Source organism: Chiloscyllium plagiosum, unplaced genomic scaffold (assembly GCF_004010195.1).
Source record: "Chiloscyllium plagiosum isolate BGI_BamShark_2017 unplaced genomic scaffold, ASM401019v2 scaf_3006, whole genome shotgun sequence".
Classification (NCBI taxonomy): domain Eukaryota; kingdom Metazoa; phylum Chordata; class Chondrichthyes; order Orectolobiformes; family Hemiscylliidae; genus Chiloscyllium; species Chiloscyllium plagiosum.
In genome coordinates this window covers 1-15112 of record NW_025211977.1, presented here as the reverse complement: position 1 = coordinate 15112, position 15112 = coordinate 1, and the positions used below count along the sequence as shown (strand labels likewise).

At 36.8% G+C, this 15112-nt stretch overlaps 1 protein-coding gene across 1 annotated transcript; it reads left to right on the top strand.

Moving 5' to 3' along the window:
* Positions 1-1285: 1285 nt before the first annotated feature.
* LOC122547227 (E3 SUMO-protein ligase PIAS1-like) lies at positions 1286-13984 on the top strand. The gene is made up of 3 exons (XM_043685866.1): positions 1286-1914; positions 12126-12210; positions 13839-13984. Exons 1-3 carry the CDS (start codon positions 1467-1469, stop codon positions 13888-13890), a joined length of 585 nt encoding a protein of 194 aa, XP_043541801.1. The 5' UTR covers positions 1286-1466; the 3' UTR covers positions 13891-13984.
* Positions 13985-15112: the final 1128 nt, after the last annotated feature.

Sequence of the window (15112 nt, the reverse complement as noted above, 5' to 3'; positions counted from 1 at the left end):
TTGTATTGTGTGTGATGCTTTGAATTTTTTTTAAAGGCATATGTTACTTAAATCATTCAGCAGTTTGAATTTGTTTTGACAACCAAAATCAACTTTGTGTGCAGAGCCTCATGGAGTTGCTCGAGGAGAAAGTGAGGACTGCAGATGCTGGAGATCAGAGCTGAAAATGTATTGCTGGAAAAGCGCAGCAAGTCAGGCAGCATTCAAGGAACAGGAGAATCGACGTTTCTGGCATAAGCCCTTCATTCCTGAAGAAGGGCTTATGCCCGAAACATCGATTCTCCTGTTCCTTGGATGCTGCCTGACCTGCTGCGCTTTTCCAGCAACACATTTTCAGCTCATGGAGTTGCTGGTAACATAGGAGACAAATAGCAATGTTGCAAAAACATCATTCTGCAGCTTTCAGAGCTGATAAGTACTGTAAACTGCATGCACTTCTGTTATAAACATTGCTTTGCCAAATCTGCAGTGGTTACAGATCTGTTGAATGTGGAGATAACTAACTTATCCCTCCCTCTAGACCTGGAGGCCTGGGTTGCAGTACCATCTGCTCTAATGGTGTGTTATAGCATTTCTGAACATGTTGATTTAAAAATATCCGCAGTATCTCCTTTAAAGTTAATTCACCATTGTACTATATTATTTTGCCTGTGGAAAGAAATGAAAAAAGTATTGTATCAGCATTAATTGTTCCATTAATACTGACTCCTTTCCAGCTGCATGGTAGCTTATGTGTGCTATGTTTAAATAAAACTTTTGATAAGTGCTGCCACGGTGTACCTGGAAACCTACAAGTGCACACTTTTTTTGCAGCAACAAATTGAAGTTTATTTAAGGGCTTTCAAAAATAATTTAATGGAAGTAATCTGGAAAAGTAACAAGAAGTTGAATCGTCATCTACAATATAATGTGCAAATAGATTCTAAAAGAGGTTGTTGAGTCTTGCTTCCAAAACTGCATCTTTTAGCAGTTTAAACTGGTAAACTTGTAAAATTTGGACAAATAGATGGGTAATTTCTATAATGCAATCCAATGATAAATAAGATCTCAGTATCAGTATTAATTTTGAATTGAAACAGTCAATGATGTGCTAATGCATGTTAACTCAACCAAAATGCCAATAGTTGAAGTCAGATTGGCAAATAGCCTTACTTCGTCCATAAGGTCCTCCATATTTATATCTGTACAGCTTTCTGAATTTGACTTTGGAAAAAAATATTTAAGTGAGGTTGTCTGTTGCTTCCATATTAGGCTTGTTGAAGGCTATTGGATTTTGCATTATGTACTGCTTAGACTGGGCCCTAATTTGACAACTTTAATTGATTTATAATGCCATGAATGAGGTGTAATATTTTTGTGGCACTAGCCCTGTGAATACAAGAACATTGTATTAATTAATCACAAGACAACATTTTCCTATTAATGATTTTTCTCTCTCCTTTATTTTCCCAATCCCTTTAAAGCAAATGGTTATGAGCCTTAGAGTGTCGGAGCTTCAAGTGTTACTGGGCTATGCAGGACGGAACAAACACGGTCGTAAACACGAACTCCTAACAAAAGCATTGCATTTGTTGAAAGCTGGCTGCAGCCCAGCTGTTCAGATGAAAATTAAGGAACTATATAGGCGGAGATTCCCACAGAAGATTGTGACACCCGCTGACCTGACCCTTTCTTCTGTTCATTCAACTTCAACTTCCATGACTACACCATTGTCACCAGCTGCTATCCCACAGCTCCCCTACGATGGGCATGCAACAACATCTCCACTGCTTGCTGTTTCTCTGTTGGGACCTAAACACGAACTAGACCTGCCACACCTGACATCATCGCTCCATCCTGTCCATCCGGATGTAAAACTGCAGAAATTGCCCTTTTATGACATTCTTGATGAACTGATAAAACCAACTAGTCTAGGTAAGAAACAGGTGCCCAAAATAGACTTATTTTGTTGCCATTTCTATAGTGCTTGAGATGAACATAAGAAATCCAGTTCAATAAACCAATATTATTCTATCTGAGAATACTTATGTCGTGATTTGTTTTCAGTAGCTGAAATATTTCTTGTAACCACGACAGTTAGACTATTTTAAGATACAAATAGTTGGATGATTCATAATCTATCTTGTTTTTACTTCGTAAGTTTATCTGTTGTTAACTGTTAAATGATAAATTTAATTCTGTGTCCATATTTGTATGTTCACCCATGAGCAGTGACCAATTTTGGACTTGTATGATTGTTACATTTTCTTTTATCACACGAATCATACATTGAATTGAATTCGCTTTCTACTGAAGAGGCATGGAGTGCTTTTCTAACACTGAGATTGGTCCGCACATTCCATGTTCTTTGGATTTTGCATTGTGTCTCCATCAGTGTACTGACTGACTGCTAAAAGAATGGAACAAATCTTAGGACAATATATTAAAATACAGCTTTTGTTGATTTTCTTTGGAGGCTGGTGGATAAAGAAGTTGCATTATGTCAGGCAATCCAACACTGTGGCTTATTTTGAAAATGTTATACCCTCTTATGTAGTTATTTTGCACTCTGACCTGCACCTCTTCCAAACAAAATCCTTCAAACCATCCTTGCAATCTGTCCAGTGCCTCTACTGGTTTTAATAAAATATTAACTAGAACCTCACCTGTGGTCTAACCAGTGTTCAATGCACTCTAGCATAATCTTTCTAGTTTTAATTCCAGAAGTAGCGTCTTTATGTAACTTGCAGCATTTTGCATATTTGTGGTCTAGAACCCTTTGCTCTTTGCCTCATTTAGATACTTGTTTTGCAATTTTGACAAAGTAACATGTTGTTGAAGATCTTTGTCTAACATTCATCAAGACAGATGCAAAGATGCCACATTTCAAAGGGAGCAATGATTTATAATACACGAGGGAAGGTTTGGTTGCTGAATAGAATCTGATTTGTCAATGTGTTGCTGTGGAGGATGCACCATTGTCACAATGCTTTTGTGTAATACAAAAAGGTGCAATTTTGGGGCATGTTCCTTTTTACCTATAAAAGATAGATCCCTCCATAAGAAAATGTATAGCTTCTATCATGGATATCTTCTGGGTTGACTGAATGGTGACCTCTTCTAAATTAGTTTTCATGTATTAGTATGTACTTTATATTGAAGTCACAATTGTTAGTTTCATTCATTGTAAATATGGAAAATATGAAGCAAATGTTGACTTTTCAGAGATACATTTATTCACACTTGCATATTCTTTCTCTTCCACTTCTTCGTTCCTGACCCCATCCCTAGTCACACACCCAATTCTCACAGTTTTTTGGGAGTTGAAGTTCCTGTTTCGAAAACTTCATTTTGCTCTTTTTTTTCATTTTCCCCAATAATTGAGTCTTGATCAACAAAGTTGTTTAACATTGCTATCTTTTTCTATGGAGGAATGTAAATGAACCAAGCTGTACATTTAGTCACTTGTGACTTTTTACTGCAGCTTAGGAGTTCAGCTCCCTGCCTTGATGGTGCTATCTATGTTTAGCTATAGTGTCAAAGGTTTGCTGGAATGAGACATGTTTACATTTTTTCAAACTATATAAACCTTTTGCATCAATCTACTAACTTGTTGGAAAATTCTTGTCAAAGTAATTGGTCTTGTAATTCAGTGTTAGTAATGTGTTGTACTGTTTTCATTTTTGTTTCACAAAATACAGTATTTTTCCCACCATAATTTTTAAAAGTTTTTTTTTCAAACAAATTTTCAGTTTTGTAAGCTAGGTTGCACTTGGGTACTGAAGCAAAAAAAGTGCCTCCTTGCTGCATTTTAATAGTTTGCAGTCAGAATTTGAGAGAGAGCAGAAGTCTCAAGTGCACTTCAAGGACTTTGTACTCTGGAAACATGTCACTACTGATAGCAATGATCGTAAGAGTTAAGATACTAAACGCCCAAGTTATTTATAGCGAATGGGTAGATTACGAAATATGTTGCTATCAGCAGTAACCTGAAACGCTGTCTCCATGTTTCTGCATGGAATCCTGCCAGCAAGTTTACTGAAAATACATACCACTAGAAGAAATCACTATAACATTTTCAACAATGACTGGCAAAAGACTTTTGGGGTTTTGCAGGGTATCTTTGCATAAAAGGCTTTGTTGAAATGAAAGCATGACTTAAATACCATTTTGTTTTTAAAAATGTGATTGATCACATCTATCAGGTTAGAAATGCAAGTTTGGATCTGAACAAAACTTATATGCAGTTTGTTCCATAGACAGGATTCCTTCCCATTCTGCAACCAAATCAATATTTCCTTTATCCATAAATGCTGACATACTGAGGGTTAAGGCAAATGGAGACTGGCATTTTTTTTTGGGTACCTCAAGATGACTATTTTTCATGTGTAGTTCTATTTGCCTCAGTGATCTTTTTGGATGAATAGGTCCAAACCTGCTGCTGTCCCAATGGGAGCCAAACAGAATCCACATGCATGACCTTTTCAGCAGGGAGGGTATCCTGATGCATTGTAGGTTAGAGGAGCTCAGCTGGAAATTGTGGGTTGTGAATGTTGACTGCAAGCATTGTGGCTAGCATTGGTGCAAGCTACTTGTATAGTCTGCTGACACTCTCCTATAATTCATGTGAAGAGTAAGGAAACATAGGGGCAGTTGGTATCTATGAAAGTGTACCATGCTCATCAGCGTCTTTAAAAAGGCTCAGGAGAGGGAAGGAAAGAGATTTTAAAAGTTGTGTCATTGATATTTGAAGCTCAATCAGCTCACAAAAACTGTTATTTAATCCTCTCCGTTTATGACTTGCATTATAGTTTCCCAACATTTGTATTTTGATTAATGTTACTTATCTCGGATGGGCAGTAACAGGTTGGGCTCCTCTGTAATTTAGAGATTTTCTGGTGCCTTGGAAAGAGTTTACTTACGTGTACTCCACCCTGTAAAGCTTAAACATTAAACACTTTGCTCTTTTTTTGGGGGGAAGATCACAAAAAATTATTTAGTTGCAGTTTGTTGTTTTTATTGCATAAATAAAATACAGTGCTGAAGGTGATTTTCTTTCACTCTAGGCATGTCCCTCATTTTAACTACCCATTCACAATTGTAGAGAGTACAGACTTTCATTTGAGTTCTCAAGTATGCTGACATATTTATTTACAGAGTGAGTGTGCAGTTTGATACTTGCATTAGGTGTACATTGATACCAGAATTCTTAGTCTGACTGTTTACTTGGGACCAGTGTAAATCTCGACGTGAGATAACTGGCTTAGTGTTGGTTTCTGTAGATGAAGGGATAGGTAAGGCAATGCTCTGCTACTCCTGTTGGTTAACAGTTGTTGCCAGGTTATTTTATGTATTATTGGTATGAATGGTTCTCCTCTGACTTGTGAAGAATCGGTCAACCTGAGAGACTACACTAAAGATTAAAATTGAGGAACAAAGTCAGAATTGATTTTATACAGTGTCACAGAAAAATTGTAGAATACATTACCAAGAATGCTTTTGAATTGATAAAAGTTCAAGATAATTGGATATATTTCTGGCGATAACTGTCTTTTGAAGTATATGAGCGGTGGCTAATGGAAATTTGAAAAAGGTGCTTGAGCCTGATGGTCTCTGCATGTATATGAACTAACAAAACAGGGATAATCTTTGCACAAAGACTGCTGTAAAGTCACAATTTTCTTCAGTGATTCCAAGGGCAAATGTGAGATTTAATTGTCTTTATGTTCTGTGTTGCGTGTGTTGTTTTTGTATCTTTGAATCAAATGTTACATATGAAGGGTATTGCTTTGTTGGCTGAATGTGTACTTAGGTAATGACTCTTCAATAAATAGCATCAGTGACTAATAGAATGAAAAGCACATAGATTCTTTGTGAAAAAAATACAACTGCCAGGTGTGTTTTTTATGATGGACCTTGGCACAATTTTTCCCTGTTTATCATTGATGTCGCTTTGAGTAGATAACAACACGAACAAAGTTCACCTTTCTGGTTGTATCTCACAATGGCTAAAGGAAAATGAATGTTAGAAGAGGACAGGATCACACCAGACTGTGATGCTTCGTCAGGCAAACAACTTATGTTCATTTTCTTGGTTTCCACATGAAGAATATTGTCTAGGATACAAGAGAACTGCTTCTGGAATTTTAACCAAGCAAGTAGTTGTACCTTTGAAAGAGGGGTTGTTTGGAGAAAATTACAAGTAATTATCTGTTTAACTCATAAAGCAGATGTTCTCTAAACAACAACAAAACATAGAATTGGGTGTGCAATATTTATTTTTTGACAATGTTGTGAGAATAGATTGAGTTTTTTTCACTGCACTTGAACTCACCCATGAACACTATTGATTTTATATTGAAATTAATTGCAAATTAGAGGGCCTAAAGTGGCACATCATCTACAGAATATCTTGAAGCGGTATGAAAAGAAAAATCAAACTTATACCTCCTCAACTAACTAGTTTGAAAATGGACAATAATGGACATACATTACGACACAGAGTAAGTCCCCATTGCTAATTTAAACCAGCAATTCAGAAAAGATTTACCCTGTGCGGTAATCTGTTAAAATTTGAGAGGCCAAGACCTATCCCAAAGGTCACCATTTAAAGTAAAAATTAACAACTTTATTTCTTCAAATAGAACAGCACAATTAACTTACAACTCCTTCCTCCCACCTGTCTTTTACTTTCCCTTCTATAAAACTAGTCTGATAAAATACCCAATTAAGATTTACTGAAAATTCAAATTTCAAAGCCAGACAGCTGTCGAATCTTCTACTTGGATTGTCGTCTGGAGATTTTCTTCTTAGGACATCTCTTTCACAGGTCATTGATAGATAAGAGAGCTGTGTTTCGTGCAGTCTGTACATGCTAGTGCCTTGGCCGTTCTCCCTCAACTGTTCATTTTTCCCAGTCTTATACCCTCAAAGGATCGGATTGTGTCATTGGTTTTTAATATTGTCAATATGCTAAATTCAAACTTGGTTGGAATTTGGTATTTTTGGGGTATACTTTAAACTGATTGGCCTAATTCAAATTTGTTTCTGTCTCCAGGCAACCAGCTACTCTAGCTGCTGGATCAAAAGGTTACATTGTATCTTGTTGAGAACACATGGTGCTGTCAGGTAGTTCTGCTAGCTTTTAACTTTCTTAAAGGCACAGTACACTTCTACACCTTCATAACAATACAATGTATGAACTAGCATGCTAGGAATCAAAACCCACTATTCTCAGTCTTCATAAAAGTTAAAGATTTTCAAAAGCATACCAAACTTCCCCAGCTTACCTGTCTTGCAGACCTAGATTGACAAAGTTCGTACCAGGTTTCAGTATTAAACAAAACTATTATGTCATAGAGTCATAGAGATCAACAGCACGGAAACAGACTCTTTGGTCCAATTCTTCCATGCCGACCAAATATCCCAGCCCAATCTAATCCCACCTGTCAGCAACTGGTCCATATCCCTCCAAACCCTTTCTATTCTCATACCCATTCAGATGCCTTTTAAATGTTGCAATTGTGCTAGCCTGCACCACTTCCTCTGTCTGCTCATTCCAGACACGTACCACCTTCTGCATGAAAAAGTTGCCCCTTAGGTGCCTTTTATATCTTTTCCCCCTCACCCTAAACTATATCCACTCGTTCTGGACTCTCCCACCCCAGGGAAAAGACCTCATCTATTTACCTTATCCATACCCCTCATGATTTTATAAATCTCTATAAGGTCACCCCTCAGCCTCCGATGCTCTAGGGAAAACAGCCCCACCCTATTCAGCCTCTCTGTATAGCTCAAATCCTCCAACCCTGGCAACATCCTTGTAAATCTTTTCTGAACCCTTTCAAGTTTCACAACACCTTCCCGATAGGAAGGAGACCAGAATTGCACACAATATTTCAGAAGTGGCCTAACAATGTTCTGTACAGCTGCAACATGACCTCCCAACTCCTGTACTCAATACTCTGACCAATAAAGGAAAGCATACCAAACGCTGCCTTCACCATCCTGTCTACCTGTGACTACTTTCAAGGAGCTGTGAACCTGCACTCCAAGGTCTCTTTGTTCAGCAACACTCCCTAGGACCCCACCTTTAAGTGTACAACTCCTGTTAAGGTTTGTTTTCCCAAAATTGCAACACCTCCCATTTATCTAAATTTAACTCCATCTGCCACTCCTCAGCCCCTTGGCTCATCTGATCAAGATCCTGTTGTATTCTGAGGTATTGTAAGTTAATAGATTCTAGCGACAGACTGGCAGTTATGAACTATTGACATTTAACTCTTCAAATTAAAACTAATTCCTCTAAACGCCCCCTTATAAGTAGTTCAATGATGCCTGTTCACAAAAGTTGCTGAAATGACTTGTATGATTCAGAATGCTGTTTCCCATAGAATTATAGAATTCCTACAGTGTGGAAGCAGTTCATTTGGCCCATCGAGTCCACATCGACCCTTCTAAAATCATCCCACCAATCCCTTGCATTTCCCGTGGCGAATCCACTTAGCCAGCAAATCCCCAGGCATTATTGGACAATTTAGCATGGCCAATCCACCTAATCTGTTGTGATCTTTCTGCTAACAAACAGAATGCTTTCCCATTGTGGAAACACAGAATTGTTAATTTTAGATTGGTTGCCTGTAAAGGAAGCATCCCAACAATTTTTGAAAAGCAAATAATACTCCATCAGCTTGCATTTTTTCAATGTCTGGTGTGACAACAATATGCCTGAAGAGGTGTATTTTATCCTTTCTATTTTGAAAGAGAGGTTTTGAACCATAGGTATATAGCTGTCTATTTGAAGCTTGTGAGGCCTTTGGTTTTTTTTGTGAAAGTTGGAACAGCAGAAGTAGTGTGAATAGGTGGAGTCAAGACTCCCACAGAACCAAAGTTTTAGTTTAGCTTTTAGCAGTTGGGTTTTGAAGTTTGCTGTGGAAGCTGTTGCATCTCTATCGGCTATGGCTAAAAGCTTGAGTTCTCTCTGCCAGAATTTTCTCTTTGTTCTTTCTTCCTGGATTGGAAAAACATTGAATGTGAGATGGTCTGTTTTACTGAATTCGCCTTTGCCAAGGGTGTATTGTTACTATATTGGAACAGTTGCTGTTTAGTAGTTAAATTTATTCTGTTAAGTTTTCTAATAGTGATAAAGTTATACGTATTCTTTTTTGTTTGTATTTTAACTAAAGGGTAAGAATAAATCTTGGTTTTGCTTAAAGCTGAGTAGTATGACCAATTGAATTACATTTGGAACACAATACCTTTACACTTTGGGGCCTGGTCTATCTCCATGCTATATTTGCAGAGAGTTTCGTCTGGTCCATAACAACTAGTATCGCCATGTAGCAGCTTCTCTGAAACTTCTGTGCAATTGATGCCATGCAATTGTTATGTACACTTAGCTACTGGCTGACAGGTTGAACTGTCCAAAATAATTACTTGTAGGATCCTTATAAGAACTCGGAAATTGCCTCAACCATGATAGGAAAAATATGTTGGCTGTTATGAGCCATTCGTCTCAAATATTTTAAAACCATTTACTTTTTTCTCCAGTTAATATCCATATCAGTCTTTTCAAATAGGTGAGTTTATAATCTCTTTCCTTATGGAAACCTTCTATTGCTATATTTCCTTGGCAAGAGACTAGAATAAAGTATAATGCAATGGAAATGATAAACAATATTAGGAATTGAAATCGGAGTTTACTTCGTTTTTTGCAATAAATGTCAGTATGTCACAGGATGTACTACATAGAGAAATTCAAAATGTTGGAAGTATGCAGTGAACATCTAAAGATAAAGTTAGCTAATATTTGAGAGCTTTAAAGAGTTACCAGAAAATTATTTTGTTTTTATTACGTAATAGATATATCAGTACATATGGTGAAAATTCATTTATTGTCTTGAATATTTGATGAAGTACACGGTTACAATTTAAGTCTTGAACACTAAAACTCAGTTCGCAACCCTGGTTGGGAAGTGCTAATAATTCTTACAAATCATAAAGCTCTGATAAACTCTGATTTTGACAATCCTTATATTTTTGAATTACAGTGCAGTTCAATATGCCTTTTGTGCTGCTGATTTTGGATATGCTATGATTCTCAATCTATAACTATTCCAGCCTCTGCCCTTTCCCCATGCTAATAAGTTCCAAATAGATATGCCGTTTAAATGATATTTCTTGCCCAATAGCCACTTGCAATAAATCACATATTCTAAAATTGTTCTGTATAATGAATATCTTTTAAGTTGTTCCTCCTTTCCTGCTTTTACTGGTTTACCTTTCACAGTTTGTTTTCAGAAACTTTCAGAATTGAGAGATCTCCCTTGGCTGGATATTCCTTCGTGCCTTCGCATGATATTCCTTGATTCTGACAATATTTGCTAGAAAGTGACATAACCTTTAACCTGCCAAACAAACTTATTGAGTTTGGAAAAATGAGTAAATGCCAACAGAATTTTTAAGTTTTACCTTGGGGACTAGAAGTTAAGTAGGTTATTGCACTAAATTATGATAAACTTTTAATAAGAGAATTTTTTTTTCTCCTACCTAAAGTAGTCTTGCCTGACTATATCTCTGCAGGTACAAGGGCGATTCTTTCATCAACTGCTAAATAATACCTTCAAAAAGTAATCAAAACCAAACATATTTGGATAACTGTTAAGTCAAAATGTTGTCTTTGAAATGCCACTGCACCTGTGAGCCAAATCTGCTTTGAACCGTGTGGCATTCGTATTAAATAAATTAGAACATATTTTCCTCTTAAATGAAGCTGCTTCTTGTCTTTGTGCCATGCAGGCAATGCAATTCTCATTGACCTTCATCTTTGACTTTCAAGTGGACATGAATCCTTGGCATTAGATCATCGCAACCACAATGATCTTGTTTAGGTCACATGGATGACAGAAATGGAATAACTCACTTCTTGATTTCAACACCAAATTTAAAAAAAACCTTGACACTCTAATCTGTGCCCTGTCCAATTTAGCGTGCAAATTTAACAAACCCAGCCCAGCGCATCCTGTGATGAGCATTAATGTCAGACTTAAAAATGTACCCTCTTTCTTTGCAAAAGCATTGCTTGCAGAGCAATAACTCAATTGAAGGAAACTGAAGAGGGTAACTAATTGATTAAGCTTGTACTGTTTATAAATACCCTCAAAGTAATGTCATATTTCAGCATTTAAATTGTCATACTATGTTAATTAATTATACGTTGTACAGGTTTTAATTTTGCATTGGGATTATTCAGTTTTTGATCCTGTTCTTGCATGTCTTGTGACCATCTGTGTGGGTCAACTGGCAAGTTGACATTTATGTGATGCCGTACCAGACTTTGTATTTGGAAAATGCTATGCTAAACATTTATTGGAATATGATCTGGTATTAATTGCTGTTTGCTATCAGAATTTCAATAACAAATGTGCTAAATTATTTTCCTTTTTAATCCTAAAATACCAAGCAAAAACTTTGAAATTTTGTCTACTAAAGTTGAATTATTGTCTGCAAGAGTCCTTGAATTGTGCAATAACAGGATAAAGCACAGGGTCTGCGATAGAGTCATAGTCATAGAGATGTACGCATGGAAACAGATCCTTCGGTCCAACCCGTCCATGCCGACCAGATATCCCAACCCAATCTCGTCCCACCTGCCAGCACCTGGCTCATATCCCTCCAAACCCTTCCTATTCATGTACCCATCCAAATGCCTCTTAAATGTTGCAATTGTATCAGCCTCCACCACTTCCTCTGGCAGCCACTTTGAATTTGGAGGCAAGTTGAGGAGATCATTGAGGAGAATACCAAACGAAGTGTGTTGTACAGAATTGGATTTCTCCAAAATGTTTTTGTCACCACTGTTTTAAATAAATATGATTACCACATTGGGGCTGAAGAGGGAAGCATGACGAAGATAATTCTTCAATACACGTGGACAGACATCTTCTCGAGAGCAAAGGTTTATGAACATGTGAATAATGACAATAAATTTACTTTGGATCTTTCTATTGGTTAGAAATAATTCCAATGAGATTAGATCAACTGACTGAAATGACTCATTTCACCATATCTTGTATTTGTTAAATTTGCAATTATAAATTGCATCCAGATTTGAAAAATGTAAATTTGGGATTTCTTTTTCTCTTAAGCTTCAGACAATGGTCAGCGGTTTCAGGAGACTTGTTTCGCATTTGCATTGACACCTCAGCAAGTTCAACAGATTAGCAACTCAATGTAAGTAATTTGCTGCCTTTCTGTTTTGGTTTTAGTTGGCCTGATTGGCTCAGCAAGGATGCTTTAGGTTTATCTATACACTTTAAAACTTAAAAGTCTTGACTTTTTAATTTCTCCACTGAAGTATTCAAAATGCTGAGCGTTACTTGTCTTCTATGTTTGGTCTCTGTGCTTTATGAAAAAGAAGGAAAATATCACTATTACCCAATTTACTAATTTTCAGTAAGACTAAATTTTTAATTCAATTTAATTAAGTTTTGATTTAAATTGCTTCAACGTATTTTCATAAATAGACCTATTTGAAAATTAAAATTCAGTTTATGAAATCGTATAGCAAGATTCAATTTGCTGATAAATCAATTCCCCTCCACCCTCTCACCTTTGCTCTCGATGCACAAAGATTACTAAGAACAAAAGTAAGGCATCTGCTCTGCAATTTTAATAAAAGCAAAATTCTGAAGATTCTGGAAATAAATAAAAACAGAAAATTCTGGGAAGACTCAGCAGGTCTTGGCGGTATCTGTGGAGAGAGAAACAAAGCTAACATTTCGAGTCTGCAATTATGAAGAAATCGTGTCTTGTCTCAAAATGTTGGCTTTGTTTCTCTCTCCACCGATACTGCTAGATCTGCAGGGTTTCTTTAGCATTTTCTGCTGTGCTGTTTTGTTTGCCATGACATCTGTTCTGTCCCTTTTCTGTATGCCTTGATGCAAATACCCATCTTCTTTTAAATGTTTGTATTTATCTTTACATCCATCAACCTTGAGGGGAATCATTCCATATTTTGTGTAACCCATACCTTCTCTGGATTTGCTTTGAACCAGTTTAGCTTGAATTCTATTATTGTGTTTCCTTGTTTTGGAAAGAATGATTCACCAGTCGTCTTGTTATTTTATGCACTCGAGTCTGTCAAGCTCTTAATCTCCAGGCAATTTAACCACTGTTTTCCACACACCGCTCAGCCCTTTATCCAAGTATTAACCAAGTGAATCATCACCATACTTTCTCCAAGACCTTGCTACTTTATTGGAGGAGGATTAAACGCGATACGGCAAGTGAGGCTTACCCACATTGTATGAGCCGTAGCCTTTCCTGCTTTTATAGTCTCAATATATTTCAAACATTCTGCTCAGTTGAGCATGATGTGAAGACATAATTTATAAAACTAGTTCAGTGTTGCCCTGAATGCAGTAATGCCCTGAATCCTTTATCAATCCCAGATGTTTGCAACTCTGTAACAGTGGCAGCTGCCATTTATCACAAGTTTTGAGCATCAAAAAATAATTATTCATATCATTAATCGCCCTGTTCTGCTTATCATATACTTTAAGGTATCTAAGGAATGTTGGTGAATGAAGTTTTCTGATAGTTAAAAATAAATGCTGTTTTTCAATTTGTTAGTTGCAACTCAATAATAGAACTAGGAAAAATTTTTGGTAGCAACACCATCCTTTTATTAGTTTTATAAAAACTAGTTTGGTTTACAAAACTTCTCCTAGATCATCATGAATCAAATTGTATAAATTATCCTATTTCAGAATACGTATAGAAGATTTTGAATTGTACTGTGCAATTTCCTTCATGAATACTAGTGTTAAATGTGTGAAAAATGTTTCACTTTTATGTAGGGACATATCTGGGACCAAGTGTGACTTCACAGTTCAGGTTCAGTTAAGGTAAGTGCATGTTTGTGGTTTGTCTTTCACTTGCTGTTCTGTTTCCTTTTCTGTTCTCTCTCTTCTATGTCCCCTCCCCCACCTTCTCCTTCCCATTCCCTCCTCTCGCCGCCTTCTCTCTCTCTCTCTCTCTCTCCCCCCCACCCTCCCCCCACCAATCCGCATGTGAACTGGTTTTAATTTGGACAAGTACAAAGTATCACAGCAGTTTTAAGAAAAATAATTGTAAGGGCTCTGACTGAACATTTCAAGTTCTACTTTATTCTGAGCTCTTCACAGTGATTCAAGGCTAGACAGCACTTCAGGAGGTGCAGTTGGTGAGGAATTGGAGAATTCTATAAATTCTTCCTATAGCAACCTAGTCCTAGAATGTTGATTGCCTTATGTATCAAGTTTTAAAATACATTTGGTGATACAAATTTTTTTTTTGTTGACAATATGTGACACAATATTGTTTGGAAATTTGGATTCATATATGGAAGAACAACGTTTAGGTTTATGTATGACTTGTATTTCTATGTGTGTGTGTGCGTATTAAGAATAGGAAAACATGGTTTTGGTTTCAATTTTGAGTTCTGACAGTTGTACCAAATATCTGAAGTTCTGTACACATGTGTCTAAATGAATTCTTCAATATCCTTAAGGTCAGTAATTCATTGCACTCTTAACAGCAGAAGAAAGAGGAAAAAGATACTTTTGCATGGCAACAGGAATTGACTATCACAGAAAGACAGAACTGTCCAGAAGGTCAGGCATGTATGTATGCTTCTATCAGAGGGAAGCAGGAGAAAAGGCCTGAAACAGCAGCAGTGCAGTTTCACGGTCTGCAGAAAGTCTGGACCACAGGAAAATGTCCTGAATGACCTGAGAAAAATATCTAGGTACAGAAAACTGTTGGCAGTTGAGTATTTGGAGAACCATGTGTTTCCTCTGGAAGTGCTGAGAAGCCAGTAAGAAGAAAGCTTCAGAAACCAGTTAAAGCTACGCCAAGAACCAGAACTTTAAATTTGTTAAGGGGATCTGTAAGGATGTGGTCGAGGGTAAAATAGTTGAATCTATTTCGTAATGAGACTGCTCTTGTAAAGCGTAACATTATTAGTTTTTTATCTCTTTCTGTGTCATAAACTTTCACTTATTGTTGTCACAAATACATTGCCCTAATGCGATTATGGTAAATGAGTAGCAAAAGTAAAACTTGTGGTTTATCAAACAATGTTTCAACCTTG

Bases quoted from the DNA above. Each gene is read 5' to 3' on its own strand.
- LOC122547227 (XM_043685866.1), top strand. From the start codon at position 1,467: ATGGTTATGAGCCTTAGAGTGTCGGAGCTTCAAGTGTTACTGGGCTAT. The intron at 1,915-12,125 runs GTAAGAAACAGG...TTTTCTCTTAAG, and splicing joins GATAAAACCAACTAGTCTAG to CTTCAGACAATGGTCAGCGG. The intron at 12,211-13,838 runs GTAAGTAATTTG...ACTTTTATGTAG, and splicing joins CAACAGATTAGCAACTCAAT to GGACATATCTGGGACCAAGT.